The 21,881-nt window shown below is 40.1% G+C and overlaps 1 protein-coding gene across 1 annotated transcript in view; it reads right to left on the minus strand.

Moving 5' to 3' along the window:
* Nucleotides 1-21,881, minus strand: part of LOC145459898 (uncharacterized) — a 76,969-nt gene that overhangs the window by 37,420 nt on the left and 17,668 nt on the right. The window contains exons 5-21 of the mRNA XM_080338408.1: nt 16,931-18,475; nt 15,847-15,926; nt 15,025-15,135; nt 14,585-14,725; nt 12,902-12,989; nt 12,789-12,836; nt 12,434-12,624; nt 6,179-6,292; nt 5,975-6,121; nt 4,764-4,851; nt 4,646-4,705; nt 2,541-2,743; nt 1,656-1,766; nt 1,433-1,579; nt 1,232-1,319; nt 572-625; nt 123-265 (exon numbers count right to left, since the gene is read on the minus strand). Of these exons, the coding sequence (XP_080194534.1) occupies nt 123-265; nt 572-625; nt 1,232-1,319; nt 1,433-1,579; nt 1,656-1,766; nt 2,541-2,743; nt 4,646-4,705; nt 4,764-4,851; nt 5,975-6,121; nt 6,179-6,292; nt 12,434-12,624; nt 12,789-12,836; nt 12,902-12,989; nt 14,585-14,725; nt 15,025-15,135; nt 15,847-15,926; nt 16,931-18,475 (3,359 nt within the window). The remainder of the gene's footprint in view (nt 1-122; nt 266-571; nt 626-1,231; nt 1,320-1,432; nt 1,580-1,655; nt 1,767-2,540; nt 2,744-4,645; nt 4,706-4,763; nt 4,852-5,974; nt 6,122-6,178; nt 6,293-12,433; nt 12,625-12,788; nt 12,837-12,901; nt 12,990-14,584; nt 14,726-15,024; nt 15,136-15,846; nt 15,927-16,930; nt 18,476-21,881) is intronic.

Here is a 21,881-nt window from a genome sequence, read left to right on the forward strand (position 1 = left end):
CTAGGTTCACCAAGGGATTTTATCCATTAGCTACGAGATAGAAGATCCAGAATAGCACTGATTACATAAGTAGAAAACAATGAGTTATCTAAAACAGTGTGGGTTTCGACTGCGTTCCTTACGGTGAAAATGATGTCTTTATTTCTCACGACTCTCCATTTCAGATGAAAATCTTCCCTTTCATCCAGGAACGTAGAAAAAGAACCGTCTCTATCACGACGAATTGGCGCGCCATCCTCGTCGTTATTTCTATTGTCAGTAAAATCTATAAAATTGAGAGATTGTTCAAAATCAATCCACCCCCGTTTTACATATACCTGTTGAACCGAAATAATTAATGGACGTGAGCGGTGTTTAATGCAGAGGAAACAAGGGTGACGTTAAACGGATGGACGCATTTCGGCTTCTTTTACTCATAATCTGATTAGTAGTGGACAACGGGGATGTCCAGAGTCAATCGAATTCGATATCAGACTATGAACACCCCAACAGGGAGCAATTGGTCATAGCTTATACGTTACCATAGTAAGGTACCATCGCTATGAAACACAAGAAAAAAAGTAGTCAGTACCGTCTCTGTCGTCTTTAGACTCCAAACTTGGACGTAAAATTAGTCTTTTTGAGCCTGCAATACAAATGGAACATCACAAATATTAATGATTTACATTGTACTTCAGGGACATGTGTAAAACCTTGTTGGGATTGTCAGCAACATATCAGTAGAAAATATTAATACATCCGATGTGCTGCAAGCTATCTGGCTGATTGAAAATTCGAAATGTACATATTGATGTGAATTGTACAACGAAAAACGAAGAAAAGTACTCTTTCAAGTAAATAAAATTTTTAATGCGAAGTTTCATCATTAATTCTACCCTCGATTACATAACATAACATTTCATACAAAAACATTTGATGAGAGTCTTACGAATATTGTTGTTTTACTAAGTGATACCACATGCAAAGCCCACATATCGGCAGTGATCGATAAATAATCGTTTATATGTGCATGTAATGTTGAAGTCTATAAATTGTTGGTGTTGTGGTAATCATTCTCGTGCGTCAAATGAATCTACAACTAAATAAATTACGTAATAAATTTATTTTAAATTCATTATAACTATATTTTACATCAATGTAATTTATTAACAATTAAATATTACAGTATTTTTTAATAGAAATACCAGCAACCATTACAATCACTGGCATCTATCGTTTCACGTGATCTTACCCCGGTCCCTGGCATGATACAAGGATCTGTCCGGATCCCTTGGCATGTCATCCTCCCCGAATGCCCATATCACGTGGATCATACCGGCCTGGGAAATTGCAAAAAGGTAAATGTAAGTGTTTATGTCAATCATACGCGGAAGGTGCCACCACTACGTGAAGGCTTTTTTCAAGTAGGCTTTAGGCTACAGTACATACTTACTCCAATTTTGAAATCGTCTCTATCTCCGGTATCAAGCATCCGTTTAAAGGCAACCGATGTATGGGTTCTATTTTCTCGAATTAATAAACTTTCGACATTCTCTTCGTCATCGATATCGGGAGCAGCGTTCGAGTCAGAGTGAGCATCCTGGAGTATCGATTATTTCCACATAGTAGAAAACTTGCATATCACTCAATATGAATTTGTGAATGAGTAAACTTACATGCAAGTATGGTCTGCTCCGATATACACCCCCTATTATGATATCGGCATCCCTCATGGTACCGTCCTCGGAAAAGCCAAGTCCTACCCAGCCTCGTGTAGGCGCAGTTATCTGGAAAGTAAATTAAACTGAAATGTGTCAAAATTATTCACCCTTCTACAAGATTGACATGAGATATTGAAAAAGTGCAGTGTACTGAACCACAGGCCTATATAATAAAACTTGATTCTTTAAAAATAAATCATCAAGACAATTTGTAGTGTACCATGCTTGGAAATTTTCTTGTATACATATATATAAAGGGAGAGACCTAAGTATCCGGACTACTTTACAATACGCGACCAGCCGGTACCAACCGATTCCGCATGATTGAACCGTTCCGCAATATCGTCGGACCCTTCCCAATGTGATAGAGTTAGTATTCATTGTCGTTAAGCAGGCGATACTTGAGTATGTGAGCTAGTGCTGGACTACATGGTTTGGGCAATGCTAAGATACAGTCTACAACAGGGTTTAGCTGGGGTTCGCGTTCGGTCATAGTTATGGTTATAGCCAATGTCATGGTCACGGTACGGGCTCGGATTATTTGAGATTTGGATTCGAGTTACAAAGCACCATGTACAAGTACTGTATGTTAACGTGTCCTATGCTCAATTCTTGTGTGTCGCATGCTCAAATGCCGGGCAAGTGGTTTTGACATGCCTCTGAAACAACCATTTGTTGTACGTGTACGCGAGTATAGCATCACTGAGTATTTTGATGACCTGCCCTCTAACGAAAAGGGGATGGTTACCAAACTAAGGTGCTTAAAGTTCCAATTCCGCTGACAAATAGTCTTAATATTGCTGGTCGGTGGTAATTTTATGAGAAGAATTAGTCACTCACCTGAAATACCATTTCGTCCTGAACGGTATTGTAGCGAAGCTGAATCTCCCTGCGGTCGTCCAAATATTCGAATCTGGGTCTGCTGTCAGATGTATCGTCTCTGTCATCATCATAATCTGTATCTCTGTCGTCATCAAAGTCTCTGTCATCATCGAAGTCCCTGTCGTCATCGTAGTCGTCGAACTCGTTTTCATCAGCTTCAGCTACAACGAAAGCTTGTGCATCAGCCAAGCCCATGCTATGTGTTTTTCGAATGCAAATAGGGATTGGATGACTCTTTCAACGTTGACTTCCAAGTGGAACGGAAAACAAACGTAGTGTACGCTTATGCTTACGTCTCCTTCAACTCGAGTACGAAGCCCAGGGTTGTAACCAAGTAGCTAGTCTATTTTACAATTATAGTTTCGACTCAACTCAAGTCGAGTCATTTTAACTTCAGCGCCGAGTCAATTCCGAGTTCAATTCAAGAAGATGCCGGTTGAGTTAGAGTCATATTGTTGGGACTCACGTCAGAGCCAAAGTGTTGAAACTCGAGTCTGACTTCAAGTCATAATGTTCGCTGTTCATCATCGAGTTCAAGACGCGTTCAACTCAAATCTTTGAGATTCACAGGTGATGACGAAGGCTATACTTGTTTTCTCACTCGTAACATGTTTATTAAAACGGATAAAATTGGGTTTCTGCGCCTAATTTTCAACTATCGGTCCTGCTACACAAGACTATAGAATGTCTTGACTCATATGGTTGGGTCTAGGGTTGCATGTAGAACAAACAGTTTGTTCAAAACATGTTTTGAACAGCGTTTTAAACAAAGGCCTTTAAGTGGTAAAATCATGCCATAATTGTGTGAATACTTTACAAAAAACGTTTTGTATCAGCATTAGGGCCGTTCAAAAATAACTTTTTTTTTCTGGATTCCTGCCATTCAGTCATTTAATTGTCAGGTTACCCTAAAAAGCGCTGCACACCAAATTTGGTTCAATTCTAACAAGTATAGGGCTCCGCAGATCCAATTAAAATTTTTAATTTAAACAGGAAAATAAAAAAAAAATTAAATTTTTTTATCAACTGCATGAAATTGTTGAGCTGTCTTCAGAGACGATGCAAAACAAATTTGACTCAATTCCAACTAGTAGAAGCGGAGTTATTGGAGTTTTTCGTTGATAATCCTTGGATTATCCACCAATCAAGGATAGTCGGAGAATTATCAACGAAAAACTACAATACCTCCGCTTCTACTAGTTGGAATTGAGTCAAATTTGTTTTGCATCGTCTCTGAAGACAGCTCAACAATTTCATGGGGTTGATAGAAAAATTTTGTTTTTAATTTTCCTGTTTGAATTAAAATTTTCAATTGGATCTGCGGAGCCCTATACTTGTTAGAATTGAACCAAATTTGGTGTGCAGCGCTTTTTAGGGTAACCTGACAATTTAATCACTGAATGACTGAAATCCAGAAAAATAAGTTGTTTTTGAACAGCCCTAATGAGCATACGGAGAATTATCACCCGATAGGGCCGACGTATACGATATGGGATGGTTGGAGCGCTCAACATAGTCGATTCAATAGCAATATTACAGATATTTCGTCAAAGGAGCTATATTTACCCTATATTTTTCGATTGTCAAAGTCAATCCACTATGATGTCACAATTGAATATTCGGGACGTCATGGCTTGAAAAAATAAAATAAAAACAATAAAAAACATGTTTTAAACAAGGGCCTAGTTTTAAACATGTTTGTTTTGAATTGGTTGATGTTTTAAATGCAACCCTAGCTGAGTCGAGTCATGCGCAAAGATTCTAGTAAAAGTCGAGTCAATACACAAATTTACTCGAATCAAGTCGAGTCAACGAGAAAATGGGACAGGGGTCGAGCGATTACAGTCCTGATATAACCGTATCATATGCTGCATTATTACAAATCGTCTCTATCTTAAGCACCTCTATCTGATCCGCGGTACCGGTCAATTTGTCAATGTAAAGGGATATTGCATTATATTACCCAAATGTTCTCTAATAAAATGGAATACAAAAACAGATAGCTGATTTTGACTGATTGTTTGCCCACTAAAATATATACATGATATTTATATGGTACTCACGTTCAGTTTCAAATAAGCTTCCTTCCGGTATCGGTTGTATCATGTTCATTCTCACCAAACCTAAAGATACCATTTTTTAAAAATTCATCATCAAATTTAAAATGTTCCAATTTCAAACCTCGGTTGTTGAAATGATATTCTGCCGCTGTAATTTCGTCGATGATGTCAAACCGACTGTAAGCCCACAGAACGTTGATATCCCGGTCCTATAAGGTAGACAGATTAAAATGATTTTATTGATATGCATACCCTTTCAAACACTTCTATAATGTATCGATTCATTGATACCAACTGATGAATTATGGGAATGTCACGGTTTGGGCTTAAGTGTGCTTGATTATTTTGCACTCTATTTTATATGCCATATACCAAAAGCTCATAACCAGAGGTTTTCAAAGTAGTCGTCGAAGTTACCAAAGTAGGACTATAGAAGTTTGTTATATTTATTTGTGGTAGGCTATTCATGGTGTTTGTCGCCTACAATGGTTATTAGAACAAAGCCAATTTTCTTCATTTTCTTTTAGTCCGCGTATATGTCGAGTTCTAGCACGACACACTTCTAGGCCCTTTCAAAGACGAAATTCGAAATTGTAGCGTGCATTTTCACTACGAACGTCAAATGTCTAATGCCGCTGTTACTGAGTGTCAAATGACTAATGCCGCTGTTACTGAGAGGGCATATTCCACCCTGTTATTTGACAATTTTTAGTGTAATCGTGATGGAAACACACACCAAAACTATACTTTTCCGCAAACAAATTCAAAAGACTCTGCGGTTTTCCCTAAGAAGGAATTGAAGTAGTAAAAACATAGTATTATCTCCGGTTATTACTAGTCACGCTCAATCGTTGCAGTGCGTATTATATGTCCAAGACATTCATAATTAAGATGTGAAATAGACTACTATACTACCACCACTTACGGCTACTAAATATGGATAACATTTATAAGTAAGCTATTGATTCACTCTATTTGAGGAAGCGACAGTTCACCGTCGTCTGACCACGAGTGAATGTTAATTATATCATGGTACATGAATTTATTCGGTGCAATGTATTTTAGTCAGTCTAATTTTGCCAACGAATAAAGAAAGGAAAATAGACACTGTATTGGGTCTGTAAATATTGGACTCGAAATCGGATTGAAGGATATATCAATGTAAGGTGAAGTACTGTGGCTGCGGTCTTAACGGGTGGTGCTATAAGAAGGCAGCGCATATATCATAAACACTTCGATTTTATATGAAACGATGATTCCTCTCGAAATAAGGTGACTCCTGGATTCTCATTCTGCGTTAAGATGGTAATTTTCCGTATGACATCTCGTTACCTCAATCTTGTAGTCGTCTTGATCATGAGTGTCCCTCGCGCGAGATATTATCATCGTTGTGTGCGTATCATTTTCTGACGCTTGAAGCAGAATAACGTTCTTTCTCTGGTCTTTCATCAGTTTTCCGTTCGACAATCCAAATGCATCCTGGTCACAAGAATCAAAGTCTTACAATTTGCTATTCTAATAAAACTAGCTACTCACAATCACGTATGGATGACCAACATCGCTCACACCCATAATGTACAAATCAGAGTCCATCATTGTATGGCGGTCCGTAAACCCGATTCCAATCCATCCAAGCGTCGGCACAGACAACTATAATTTCAACCAACATTAAAATGGATGACATCACGTGCATTCATCATCCATAGCGAAATGTGCAAGTTCTCATACCGGAGGAGGTCAGTAAAAAAGCACTGCTATCTTTCCCGGCTACTCGGGAAAAGATAGTGTAAATGAATTGAATACTTTAGACTTGTTTGGTTTTATTCACTTCCGCCTATTCAGTTTTTCATGATAGATGATACCTCGATTTTAGGATTATAATTTTGGTAAATAATCGAAAGGATTGTTCCGATTGGGTGATTTCGCTAAAGAAATTATTGTGTTTAACGGTAAGAGTATATAATTTGCAATTGTGGACGACTTCTGGGATTCGTTCCGCGCAAAGAAGCATCACACTATTTTGAAAACTGTCACCGTCGATTGACTAACTAAATTTGCGACTCGACGTCCAATTCCATCTCTCTGGAGCCAGATATGGCACGTGTTGAACAATATTATGTCCATTGTTCACTTGTACATGAGTTTTGCGAGCAAGTTACGTGGTCTCCTATTGATTTATTGTTCGGCCGTTCTAAATCAGTGATTCTTAACCTTGTACCCAGCGCCCCCCAAGGGGCGATTTGGATTTTGAAGGGGGCGGAAACGCTCAGGGGACGAAATGGGGGGCGCTAGGCTCGTCGGGGCGGTATAGTGGGCGCTGAAAAAAATGGCCTCGCAGTAGATGGTGCGGTAATGAGGACATATTATTATATAGTAGAACAATAGTTCTGATATCACTGCCATCATCATTGCAAACAAACATTCGACAAAATCTGTCAAATCACAACGTTTTTTGTTGCGCTCATCGCGCAATATCCACCGACGATGATTCATGAATGCAGTGGTTTATTTTAATTCATGAAAACTGAATTTGGCGTACTTATGGAATGCCAATTCCACGTTGAAAAACTCCCGCCACACTAGCTACTCCAAGTCGTTTCGACACTTTCCTATCTTTTCATCGTATCGGAGTTTTGTGATGTTTTGAAATGATGAAAATATTGATAAACTGGTACTTATACTGCTAGCTCGGGTTATTTTCCACAAAATGTTTTCATCTAGGTATTGTGTCCTGCAGCGCACTGCGTGTCGAAATCGAAAAGGCACTATACTGTACTACTTTTCTGAGTGTGCCCTATGAAGAGCTTCTTGGAGGTACAGAACTTCAATATACAATTGAATAGTATATTCATATTGAAATAAGCCGGAACCTGGCGAGTGTCAGCCGAAAATATTATTCAAATGTGCCCTTTGTACACTAAAGATGTTTTGAAACTTCTCGGCCAAAATGATTAACTGAATATACCAGTGGCGGCTCGTCCTATAGGGCAACTGGGGCATTGCCCCACCTAAAATTCTGTTCAATAACAATTTACCCATTTATAGACGCACAGCGCTCAATATATATCGAGATCACAGCGAAACCCGCGTTCTTCTTGTGCTTTCGCTTGCAAATGCCCATACATAGCGAAGTCTCCGCGAAAATCGAATTCTCTTCTGTGTTTTCGCTTTGTGAATGCCTAGCCGGGGCTTGCCCCGGTAGCGCTCATAACAAGCTTTCACTATCTATTCTCTCAAAGCTGCGCACAATTGAGAAACGTTGCTTTACTCTCTCCTATTCGTAAAATGGCCGAGCAACCTGGGCAAATATGCTTGCTCGCCCCTAAGGTGTGATGTAACAATCGTATCTATATCTGAACTCGGATACCGTGATATGCGTTGAGTCGACCGTTGCTGGTACAGGTCGATTTTGATGGTGTTTCACACCATGATAATTCTTGAAACTTGGTATGTCATGTCGTGATGGTGGTATTTAACACTGTCCTAAGTTTCAGGGTTTCTAGTCAAAGTTTAGGGTAGTAATTCCGTTTCCAAAGTCGAGTGTGTGCTGATCGGTCATGTATCGCAAACATATTTCACGCAAAGCCGGTATTGGTCTCCATTGATTTTAACGATGCTCCTTAGCTAGATCTGTCATGAACTTTTACATGGTATGTCTTGATTTTAGTATCGAACGCTGTGCCAAGTCTCAAGGTTGACACTCAATGATTAGGGCAGCAATTTCGTTATTAAGTTCGAGTATGGTAGAGATGTGCGCTGATCTGACACTAAGCCTACCTAACGCATTGCGGATTTCACGCAAAAGCCGGTGTATCTGTGTTCCATACTGAGATAGGTGATGAGATGATGATATCATGAAACAGTTTACTAACATCCTCGGTTTGCATTCAAATATTTAGTTTTATTTTATATTCTCCAATGTCAATTTCACCGTGGAATGGTGGCCTTCGGGCCATTTGCTCACAATTACAACCCCTGTCAAGCGCGATAGCTGTTTCGTTTTCGATGGCGGCTAACAGCTGATCGCTTGATCAGCCGATTCCTCAGTAAATATTACGCAAAATTCGGCGTTGATCTGTTCGTATTAATTTTGACAGTGTACCATACCGAAAACGGTAATGAGGCTATACTTCTCGATGATTTCATGTAACAGTGTACCAAGTTTTCGGCTTTCATCCACGTATTTATTCAGTAATATATTTTCCGAAGGCGATTTTGCAGCAGACATATAGACACTATGGACCGTAAGCCGTATGTGTCGTGTGACAGTCTCCAGCCTCAAGGCCAGAATCTCCCAAGCTGTACCGGGACCGAATTTCCGAGGCTGCTATCCGTAGTTCTTCAGAATGATGTTTTGGATTCAATATGACATTTCCTTGTCCAATCTATGAGATAACAATTGCGTATGTGTCCGAACTCGTTGACCTTTCCAGTTAGGCATACGCAATCTCTCGATTTATAGTCATTTCCATTTCTGCAGATAAGTAGTCAGGTCAAGTGCGAACATGAATCGTGTTGAATCTTTGCTCCGCACGCCGTTTAGCCAGCTGCCTTTAGAGCAAAAATTAGAGGTAAAGCGACTAGGTCCGTATCAGCCTAGAAATTGCCCATTGATCCAATCGTACGCCGGAGGAAAGCGCACTCGTGCCTTTTCTTCAGCGCATTTCGATAAAAATGAATGGCTTACTTATGGCGAGGATAAAAACGCCTTGTTTTGCTTTTACTGTCTTTTATTCGACAGTGCCGGTACCGGAAGCAGTGGCTCTTGTTGGAACAAAATTGGTTATCGCGATCTGAAGCATTTGTCAGAGCGTCTGAAAACGCACCAAAAATCCCAAGTGCACGCTGAATTTCTATCTATTCAGTCTGACGAAACAACTGACATTACGTGTTTGTCACAACTAGTCGTGATTTTTCGGTTCACGAAATTTGGTATGCCAGTCGAACGATTCCACAGCTTTGTGGCTGTTGACGATCGCACTGCTGTCGGAATTTCTTACGCATTAAAAAAACATTACAGCCCTATTCAGTTGAGTCGAAACTTATTGCGCAAACCTACGACGGCGCAGCAGTCATGAGCGGATCGCGACATAGCGTACAAGTTTTAATGAAAGAAGTTTACCCGCATGCGCATTTGTTGCATTGCTACGCGCATCAGCTCAATCTTGTAGTGAAAAAAATGTGCTTAGGAATATCTTCTGTCAAGATATTCTTTGCAAATCTTTCAGGGTTCTCCTCCTTTTTCTCTGTTTCGCCAAAGCGATCTGATCTATTGCGCGACATATGCAAGCACCGGTTACCTAGATGCGTATCAACACGGTGGAACTTCCAATCCAGAGTTGTGCAACGAGTGTCAGAGAGTAGGGTGGAGCTTCTGGAATGCTTCTCAGTGAATGAGAGCTCTCCTGTCTGGGATGATTCTTCCATACGTGAAGCGGCGGGGCTGAAACGACTCCTGGAAGACGAAGAATTTTTGTTCTTTTTGAAGCTTTTTTGTGACATCTTCATGCACGTCGATACACTGTACAGCACTTTTCAGTCGCGTATGGCCGATGGTACTACTGCGCAATTGTGTATTGCACATTTTTGTGAGGCAATTTCGCATATCCGGGCGAATGTACACTTCGCTGGTGACACAGCGCTTTTACGTCGTGGGATAAGTGTGCAAAACCTGCTTGTTGCGGCTTACGAATGTTGCGATATACTGATGTCCCAAATCCAACATCGTCTGAATAGTGACCAGTTGGTTACTTTCGCCCTGTTAAATCCGAGAAATTTCCCTGCCTACAAAATTCATTTTCCTTCTGGACTACTGCGCAGCGTGCCTCGTTATTACCCGATGATCGACATTGCTCGGTTGGAGAGCGAGTTGACTTGTTTGTATTCTAACACATCCTTTTCGGAAATTAAAACCACTAGTGACCTTTCAAAATTCCTAGTTGAAAATTCGCTTTCGATCAACTTTGCTACAGTAACTAGCTTTCTGAATATCATTTTGACCACCCCGATTTCATCCGCGGAATCCGAGCGCAGTTTCAGCACATTGAAACGTATCAAGACCTTTCTCAGAAACAGGATGGGCCAAGATAGGCTTAATGCGTTGGCTGTTCTCTCGATTCACAACGACGTGGTTCTGGGAATTCCAGATTTCAATAAACTCGTTATTGAACATTTTGCTAATAAGAAATCACGTCGCGCACAATACTTATACAATACATAAATTAATGCTGGTGGGCGGACGACTGTACACATCATGTTCTTTCCGAATAATTTCAATCAAGTGAGCCCAGGTAACTCAACCATGTCTATGGCTAAGGAAAAGTGAGTGGTTTTCATCCTTATTACTCGAGGCACACTGACAGTTAATTTACCGATATATTTTGTTATGGCTATGGAAAAAAAGTGAAAAATTCATCAAGATGAAATAATTTATTCATGAAATTGTTTAATGCGATATGTGCTCGCATTTCAATTTAACACAATGCTTTGATTCCTGCTTGAATGATGGCAGGCAGACTCGTAATTAATCTTCCATGGATAACAGCTGGCTTTTTATAATGTTTTACGTTTATGGGTGCCACCGCTTTGATTGCCTATCCCCTGGTCGTAACGCATCAGGATCGTGTACCAAACACTTTCGGACGAGGGCAAATCGATTTGACTCGCTTTCGGGACGAGAATCCATGTACAAATCGGGTCGGAGGCGCTGCAGCACTTTACAGAATTGCTGAGCATGGAACGATTAAAACACCACAAGGTGTCATGCGAATGCTCTTTGTAGGTAGTTGGTCTGTGTATTTTTGGTATAGTCTTACTCGGCGCTTGCGTAATCTCTACCACGAAATCATAACGCATGCTACTAAGGATAACCTGATGATTGATTCGTGGCATGGGAACGATTCTTAGTTCGCGTACATTTTGTAAAATAATCATTTGAATAAAAAACAATGAATAAAACATTTGTTACCGCACTTCAAGTCACGCCACCGGCAAACCTCTCGCGGCACCTACGTTAAAAATCATTGTTTACGGGAAATTCATGTGGCCATCATGAACGTTGAAAAACGCTACTGTGACGTCATATTGATAACAAGTCGCTTGCGGCCCTTGCCCCACCACCCGATATTGTCACGAGCCGCCACTGGAATATACTTGTATCTGAGAGCTACAAAATGTAATCGTCATAATATTTCTTCATCGTATCATAAAGGATGATACTGCTTAATGCTTATAGTGTTGTTACCCCATTCATATTAAGTTGACAGCTTGGTGCAGTACTAAATTTAATGTGAACAAATCTTTACTAAATTCTCAGCTGATTTAGTGTTCACACAAAACAATAAATCAAAACCCAATACAATTAAATTCCCCGTATTGCCAATCGCAGAGGAAAATTCGCAATGTGTACATCGAACGAACTCTTATGACTCCGCAGGCCTTACCCGATGGTTGTTATAACAACCTGGATTTGATCCCGAAAATAGCACATACAATTATACCGTTAATTAGTCGAGTGGTCTAATAGTGAAGTCCCAACCCGAAACTGGACTTTGAGCACTTACCCATTGTTTTTTACTACAGTACTTAAAATAGGGGGCGCCAGACCGAGGAAATTTTTGAAAGAGGGCGCTGGACAAAAAAAGGTTAAGAACCACTGTTCTAAATAAACAAGCTGGTAGACTTTGTCACAAAGATAGAGTGCCTATGAAGCAATGTGTAAAACATCTAATAAAATACTATTCTTAATCTTTGTCTGTTACTCTGTAGCCATACACAAATATACAGAATTACCTTCATTATGATGTGAGTTTTATCGTAGACCCAGAACAGCTGCACTCCCCTTTTTTCATCTAGTGTGACATTCAACGGTAAATTGAGCCGGAACTCTTCCGTTTTTGGACGTGGCCTGGAAAATACTTCGGGTCTGTTTGAGTAATCGTAGTCCGGGCCGTCGTCGGGACTTTGCAAATTGCGTCGCTCGTCTGTATTATGAAAATAAAGGTGCTAGTGACTGTTGCAGAGAACAGTGTGGAGCTCTTGGGTGCCGTTGTCAATTTCTTCTCGAGATTTTTTTCTCGCGATTCATCGCGTCCACCAGTGGAATGTCGGTAAATCTACGACTGTATTATATTTTAAAATACGCTACCTGTTCCCCATTTCAGTATTTTTTTGATAAATTCGACTCTTGTCCAGCCTGTCGCAAGGGGATAAATCATGAGATTAGAACAAAGTTATAGAATTACAATCTCGTCACCTGACCTCTGTTTTTCCCGTGATAATTCGTGACAGATGGCAATGATGTGAGATCGCTTGTTCCATAGGCCCAAATTACATTCATGGGACCTTCCTGAAACGAGGAAAGTAGTTTTTGACTGCGTGTTTCACTGTACCGATACTGGTACTGTGAAAGAAATCGTTCTTTAGTGAATCGGTAAAACATGTAAACTGGATATATTCAGAGGTGGTCAGTAACGAAGTACTTCTACTTTTTCGAAGTACTCAAGTAGTTTTCCTCTACTTCTGGTACTTACTCAAGTAGATCTGATTTTCGCAACTTCTACTTCTACTTCGAAATATTGTGTGATTTACTTACTTACGTTTCGCTATTTTCAGTTTGTCAAGTAGAAGTAGTTCAATCTTCCAATCAGGAAGATACCCTGAGGAATTTCGGGGCTGTTTTCACGGAGTATCAACATTTAATTTTCATAAAAGTTTAGTAAAGCCCAGAATTTTAGTCTCGCTTCGCGCGCATTGCTGGATACGGGGTAGCCAGTATGATTTCACGAAAGTATCGGTGAATATAATTTAGGTAGAGGGTTGGCGTGGTTCCGTTCACAACACATTGTCGCCCTTCGGCCATATCAAATATTTCACCACAGTATGTAACGTTTGAAATTGATGTTTCGCCATCTAGCATTTACTTTTCATATCGTAATCTAGCATGACCATGGCGTGTCCAAATCTGGAAAAGTGGACTTTGACTTTTATTTACTTTTAGAGCTGTTTTAGCATACCACCTTTGAAATTTTCTGGACTAAAAACATGAAATACATGTTCTGCTTTTAGAAGTAGTATGTATACTTCACTTTCAATTCCCAGTATCATATACCTTGAGTTATAATTATTATCAGTTCTTTTGTCTGGATAACATACATGTTGAAGTATAAAAGCAAGTGTAGTAATGCCTTTAATTTCTGGAAATAAAGCTACACAATATGGCATTTTCACGGTCCATCATATTTTTTATTAACGTTTACTAATCGCGCAAAGTGTTTACACCGTATATCCTATACAACTTCTCCGTGTTGCTCTTCGGCTAAACTACGAGCCTTATAATATGGGGAATGGCGCCACACCATACTATTTTCTGAAACGTGCTGTTCGAGAAAACAGAGGATTAGCATCGCATTTCCATATGAATACTATTATTTTCATCCCATGATGTGGACGAATACTCATGCTAGCGAAAATTGGATACCTGCTGGTATGAATCAATCTGAATCAAGCTCGTCACCTATCGCATAGCTCAATTTGCACCTTTTTACAGTCCATGTGAACGAATTAGGATCGTTTTCATAACTACTTACTTACTTGAGTACTTTTAAAGTCAGTCAATTCTACTTCTACTTCAAGTAGTTTTAGGTTGCTTATGAAAGAAGTACTTCTACTCGTACTTGAGTAGATTTTTCGTTGCTACTTCTACTTCTACTTGAGTAGATTTCTTGACTACTTTGACCACCTCTGGATATATTACAATTTTCTCTGTTTAGAATGGGTCTGAAAGCAAGGCAGCAAGACCAACTTCTGTAAAATAATTTGCAAAATAAATTCGTTTGAAGACGATGGAAAAATGGTACTAGTCACTTTGGATATATTGTCGATGCTGCAGTTTCGCTGTGAAACTAGTAACAGGTGATCAGGTTGATGAAGGGAATTTCACACCTCGATATCCATGTCGTCGATGGCCTGTCGACCTCGGCGAAATGTGACCACTGTATGTGTATCATTTTCCGACGCAGACAACAGGGTTACGTTTTGATGCTGGTCGATCTGCGGGACTCCATTTCGTTTCGCGCTCATATCCTGTAGAAACGTCACAATTGAAGAGTATAGTAGCGTGGTCATAATGATTCCACGAGATTATGGGAATAAAAATGTGTATGATGCGTATAGCCTACCCAGCTGCTGATGTTCTGCTACATTTTAAAGCAGGCCGGAAGAGGTAAATGGCGAAGCTCAGACGTGCAAAGTATACATGCAAATGAAATTTGGCGGAGACATATCGTGATGTCGGTCGTACAATAATTTAGTTACATTTGAAGAGTCCGCGATGGGACGTGAAGGACACAAAATGTTGATAACTCGATTAAGACGATGCTTACTATCACGTATCCTTTGCCGCGATGAACGCCCACCATTACAAGGTCTGAATTGATCATGCTTTTGGATTTGGAGATCCCGAATCCAACCCATCCTATCGTACGCGCGGTCAGCTGTGAAAAAATATAATAAGCCATATACAATATACAATTATAAATATAAATTCGAATTTCGCATACTAGTATGTTTACTAGTTATAAACAATAATACTTTACTAATTGTACATTGCCCAGCACATATTATGGTTAAATGCCGCAGTCGCCAACTCAAAACGGGCCGTAGAGGCCATAAGCCGCATGAATTCGATATCGTGATAACATAGGTCACCATTTAACAACCCATATTTTAAAACTTGACGTCAGTACAACGTCATGCTCTGTAACATATGCGACGGGTATAGTTACCGCATAATAAATATTATTTAAATAAATAAATACAAATACAATACAAAATATCATGATCATCACTTTCATTCTATTTTGAAGTACGAGCTGTGCAATTCACCTGACACTTTTCAGCGAATTGATATAGGGGTTAGCTAGACATGGTATTCGGTGGAAAATTATATCCCCTCCTAAATCTTGATCTTGTGGGGACGCCCAAGCCGTTTACTATCAATATTTGAATCTGAAATCAATTTCAGCAATAAAAAATGCGTTAGTAAGCGTTATTCCCAAAGCTTCGTCGCGGACCGCGTGCTGGTGATCGCTGGTCTAATGTGTATTGAATGACTATAGTTCGGTCTAGCATTGACATGATGAGTAATTCTCATTGAGGCCAATTAATAATACTCGGAAGAGTTAAATATTGCAAATTGCTCTTACTCTGAACGTAATCGATTCGCTGTCATAAATCCATTGAAGAAACAGTGTGTTTTCATAGTTCAGGTATTCTTCACCTTTACCTGTGAAAGTCGAAGCATTTTCTGAAATATTTTCAGTTGTCTTGAAAGGGCTATATGAACCACATATCATAATTACACTCATAAGAACGTTGAAAACATTCAAACAGTACTACCTGCTCTCTACTGTAACAGGAAGTAATGTAAAAAACAAGGATTTTAGTAGCTATAGTGTCAGTAGCCAAAACGTACTTGATTACTCCGAAATAATACTACGTTACCTGCCACCTCTGAATGTATGTAATGAATTATAGCACTATAACACAATGTTGGCCAATGTATATTGCTCATATGAATTGTTTTACCTGTTGCCTAATCTCGTTTTATTATATCCTACTGATAATATTTCAACATTTACTCGGGTATTAATGTCATAATTTGACAAGTAGAGTGCTTTCTGGTCGATTCGTGCATCTCTATTAATAAAATCAATAGTATGGCCAGAAGTTCCCAATCAAGGCTACGTGTACCCCTTGGGGTACGAATCATCAAAGTACATGATAAGATACGCAATGTGAAAATATATGATATTGAGGCATGTTTGTCAATATGCAATTGATACTTTGTTTTATGTCTACATAGTTCCTGCAAGTTTCACCCTAACGATACTTTATTAATATATAGCCTATGTATGATTGTAATAATATTACAATTTCACGGCCATTATAACGGAAATTAATGGTATGTAGAAACTGCTTTGCCTTCGATTTCGCTGCTGATGAAATTTTAACCACGTCGAAAACGTAAATGATACTGGGAGCACGTCAATAAAGCACTAACATTGATGACGTGGTTACTTCGGCTAACACCTTAATATGCTTTGCAACATTCGAAAAATTGAATCGGAAATTTGAACCTGAGTAAGAAATATTTTATATATTTCATACGCATCAAAACTGGTCTTCGTATGACAGCCAATGGGGTCAGGTCTTGACTGGGGTCATCCCAACACTGCTGCTGGTTACTCTACTCGCTGATATGTAAGTCTATTGTCTATATAAGCTTACCCTCATCGGAGACATCCAGGTCGGGTCTATCATCTGGGAAATCATCATCGTAGTCGTCATCCCGATCTCGTCTATTATCCTGATAATCATCGTAAAAATCATCATCCTGATCTCTTCTGTCATCATCAAAGTTATCGTCAAAGTCATCATCAAAGTCATCATCAAAGTCATCATCCCGATCACGTCCATCATCTCGATAGTCATCATCTCGATCTCTTCTGTCATCATCAAAGTTATCGTCAAAGTCATCATCAAAGTCATCATCCCGATCTCTTCTGTCGTCATCAAAGTCATCATCAAAGTCATCATCCCGATCTCTTCTGTCGTCATCAAAGTCATCATCAAAGTCATCATCCCGATTTCGTCTGTTATCACGGTAGTCATCATCCCGATCTCTTCTGTTGTCATCAAAGTCATCATCAAAGTCATCATCAAAGTCATCATCAAAGTCATCATCCCGATCTCTTCTGTCGTCATCAAAGTCATCATCAAAGTCATCATCCCGATTTCGTCTGTTATCACGGTAGTCATCATCCCGATCTCTTCTGTCGTCATCAAAGTCATCATCAAAGTCATCATCAAAGTCATCATCAAAGTCATCACCCCGATCCCGTCTGTCATCATCCAATTCTTTCCTCCAGCTTTCAATATCCTCCTGCGTCCGTCTTTCTTCCCTCTCGTCTCGCTTATCGTCATCTATCAAACCGCTCCTCCAGCTGTCAACGTCGTCGTCACTATCGCGTCTGTCGTCATCCAGAAAATCGTCGTCATCGTCATCCTGAAAATCGTCGTCATCGTCATCTAGAAAATCCTTGTCATCATCGTTTAAAAAGTCGTCATCGTCATCCCGAAAATCATCACGATCACGTCTGTCGTCGTCCTCATCCTGAAAGTCGTCACGATCACGTCTGTTGTCCTCATCATCCCGAAAATCGTCACGATCTCGATCACGCCTGTCGTTGTCTAGATCCTTTCGCCAACTGTCTACATCTTCATCTCTATTGTTCCCGTCGCGACGTCCTCTGTCGTCGTCATCGCGGCTATTTCTAATGTCATCCCAATCATCAGTTGTGTCATCTCGACTATTTCTAACATCATCACCATCGTCTATGTCATCCATATCGTCGTCGTCATCTCGACTCTCATCATCCTCTGTGTCATCCCTGTCGACATCATCGTCATTTCTGCTGTGATCGACTCCGTCGGTTCCGTCGTCGTCGTCGTCAACGTCGTTCCAATCGTCCCAGTCGTCAAATTCGTCATCCCTGTCACTATCTGCATCTGCATCTGCATCATTCCAATCTTCCCAGTCGGAATCATTGTCATCTGTACTCCAATCAACGCTGTCGTCGCCATCGGTCGAGTCGTTGACATCGTCAAAATCATCCCCATTCTGACTGCTGCTGCCGTCGTCATCCCAATCATCCAAGTCGTCATCGTTGTCCTGATCCCCGTCCCTGTTTTCGTCCTCTGTGCGCCCACTGGTGTCGGCGTTGCTATCCGTTTTTCCCTCGCCCTTTTCCAGAAACGTGACTTTCTTTGAACCTGTCAGTGTAAGGATGGAAATTATTACAATAAGAATCGGTACTGGGTGAATGCTGTTTCCTTTCGGGTTCGCAGGGTTGTGGAGTCGGTTCGCTTTATCATCGATTCCAACTCCAAACCGGACCCTAACTGATCAAATTTAACACACGCTGACTCCGCGTCCAATCTCTGAATCAAACATTTCTTTAGGTCTACTCAAAATAGTATAACGTTATAGCAATTTACCTATTATTATTATTATTATTATCATAATACGTGGTTACTGACGAAGTAGGCGGCTGCTTATACGTTTTCGTCAACTCCAAAGAGGCGACTGTTCAAGTAGTTCCTATTTCAGACTACTTCAACTTCTGCAAAACAGTTTTCGATTTTCTAAGCCAATGTAGGAGTAAAAGACTGTTTTATTTACTTTCTTGGAAATTGCTACTTCCGTAAGGAGAAATTTACGACATTATTTCCAATTAGAGTTTGCTTGTTTGTTTTTATTCAAGGCATTGGCGCTTTTAAACACCAGGGCAGTGGTTCTCAACCTATTTTTGGACACGACCCCTTTCTGATAGTGAAAAATTTCGCGCCACCCCTTATCGTCATATCACAAATTCCAACCGGGATGCTAGTAACCCTCCCAGATGGTTTGATGGCATGGAAGGTTGTTATGACTGTTGATGAGAAAATTAAAAATATGAAATACGGTCTATATATAAAGAAACACGCGTGAATTGGAGATAAATCGAACTCAAAACTGAAAAACTAAAACTGAAAGTTTTTTTACGTTGACCGCTTCTTCGCGCTCCCCTTCAGATGCTTTCACGCCCCCCAACGGGGGCTCGACCCCCAAGTTGAGAACCACTGCTCTAAGGTCATTTGCAGCCCGTACATTAGGTTCGACAACTTCAATTCTCTGTAAGGTCTTTTTAAATCGTATTACGGACGACTTCTATTTACGCGCTCTTCCACCATCAGTCCGTCTCGTTTTCCCTGCGTCCGTAACTGGAGTCATAGCTGCCGAATTTCTGGCTCGGCTCACCTTCATTCTTGGCTTTTGTATACACTGCAATCGCAGCGAGGTTATCGATGAGGAGTCGAGACAAAACTCCGACATGTAGAAGTTCGTCTGGGCCAGGATTCGTTAACGTTAATATTTGCTAAGCAAACTGTTCCACCATTTGTCGTCGGTAGGTTGTACAATACAATAAACCCGTGGAAAAGTCAACTCCGTGACTGCAAATTACAACTTGCACTAATGATTCAGGTGAGTGAAGAGCTTGTCGGGACTTTATAATTAGAAATCCCCTCTCCAATAATAAACCCTGAAAACAATAGTCAGATTTCTATTCAATATTAGTTCTAGGTTTGCATTTGAAACAAATGGCTGTTTAAAACACTCTGTTCAAGACATGTTCTAAACATTGTTTTAAACAAAGGCCTTTTTTTAAAATAAAAATTGTGTTTTTTGTTTTAAAATCATGTCATAATTGTGTAAATACTATATATAAACAATAAAATCGTGTTTTAAACGAGGCCATTGTTTCAAACATGTTTGTTTTAAATTGATTTTTGTTTTAAATGTAACCCGAAGTAGTACTCATACTCAGAACCCATAGATGTCAGTTAAACCAGGGCCGGCCAACCCGTGGCCCATGAGAAGGTTTTGAGTGGCCCGCGAGGTATTTTCCGAAATTTCTAATATCATCAAAAATGGATTGCACTGATTGTGAACTTGCAAGGCCAACCAAAGATTTGATTAGTCTGGCCGCAACACTTGAGATGTGATGACTAAAATATCAGTTACGACGCATTGACAGATCCATCAGCCATTCACATATTGGTATATCTTCGTACACTACAATAAAGCAGAATAATTTGCGATAGAGTAATCGAAGGTAAAAATTTTCTACAAGCTTAGCGCAACATGTTGTCACTCGATTTCTTGTTTTTAATATTGTTGCCTTTTTGTGAAAATGGAATAACACCTGATGTATCAGATTGAGTCCAACTATATTCGCGATTACGAGACAAAGTGTCGTTCAACATATGCGACCTTGCGTTTGCGCTGCAGTAAGACCGTCGACTATGAAACCTAGGCACGAAATGATTGACGCATGTTGGTCGCAGCTTTCGATATCGATATGTCCATGCGCCGAATAGCCCAGTCCTCGCAAAGTTAGCCCAGCGATATACAGCAGGCCCGCAATATAGTCAAGTGACAATATATTGACCTATGAACTTCAAAAAATTTTGGCGCTTCGCGCGGATAGTGGCCCGCGCAAAACTTCGTCAATCGAATGTGGCCCTTTGGCTGAAAAGGTTGGCCAGCCCTGAGTTAAACCAACCCATACAATACCCGCCAACCCACAGACTAGCGGAAGTAGATACGTATGTTTCGTATGCTAGCAATAATAAATTATGCGTTTAAAATTAAAAAAATGATAACTTTATTGACTGCAATGGGACTTTTAGTAACATTTTAACACATTTCAGTAGTTGGAGTTAAAGTCGGATTACGAACATTATAACATACTCCGACTCTGACACCAGTAAATATATGTTTCTGCAACTGCCACTCCAGTGGCAATATAGATTAGTGGTATAATCCATAGCTGGAACACCAATGGGTTGCGGGTTCGAGTCCTATCGAGGTCGACTCCAGGATCCCTACCTAAGTTAAGTTTTGAAATTTTATCTAGGCTACTCCTCGCCATCTCAACCGCGCGGGCTGTGTCTTATAAAATCCTAGAAGTGGCCGTGCTGCGAGTCGGATGCTACGGAATAAAAAGGTAGAATATCGGCCCGATGTAAATGGCCATAGTAGTCGACAAACACCATGAATACCACAAACAAACTACCAGTCCGAGGGGTGTTTTAAAAGGTCTGTGACTCCGAATCCATCAAGCACGAGAACGAACGAAAACGAAAATTCTGCATCGACGCCCAAGCTCTACTTCGAAGCTTCTGCACTATGAACATTTTCGTGAAATGGCACTATTGTACGGGAATATCATAATCATGTGATAGAAATGCAATTAATTGTAATTTCTCATGATTGTTACTATTAGATAAGAACGAGCACACAAACTTAAGTACACCAAGCATATTCTGTGACAGGCAGGGCCGTGGAGTCGAAGTCGGAGTCGGGGTTATGTTGAATTTTTTCTTGTTAGAGTCGGAGTCACAAAATATCTGTAGCACTCCGTGGATCTGGAGTCGGAGTCGGAGTTAGGGAGGCACATACTGGCTGGAGTCGGTGTCGGAGTTTGCCAAAATGCTCTTTCTCCAACTCTGACTCTACGTATTTTAAGGCCCTAAGGTGCAGCTGGTATCACAAAATTTTTCTAAATCTTTTTTATTGCAGAATCTTGAAGTATGAAACTTTACAAAAATGTATTGCTCTTGTCTGATTTCGAAT

Source organism: Botryllus schlosseri, chromosome 2 (assembly GCF_051294905.1).
Source record: "Botryllus schlosseri isolate E-star chromosome 2, Bs_hap1, whole genome shotgun sequence".
Classification (NCBI taxonomy): Eukaryota; Metazoa; Chordata; class Ascidiacea; order Stolidobranchia; family Styelidae; genus Botryllus; species Botryllus schlosseri.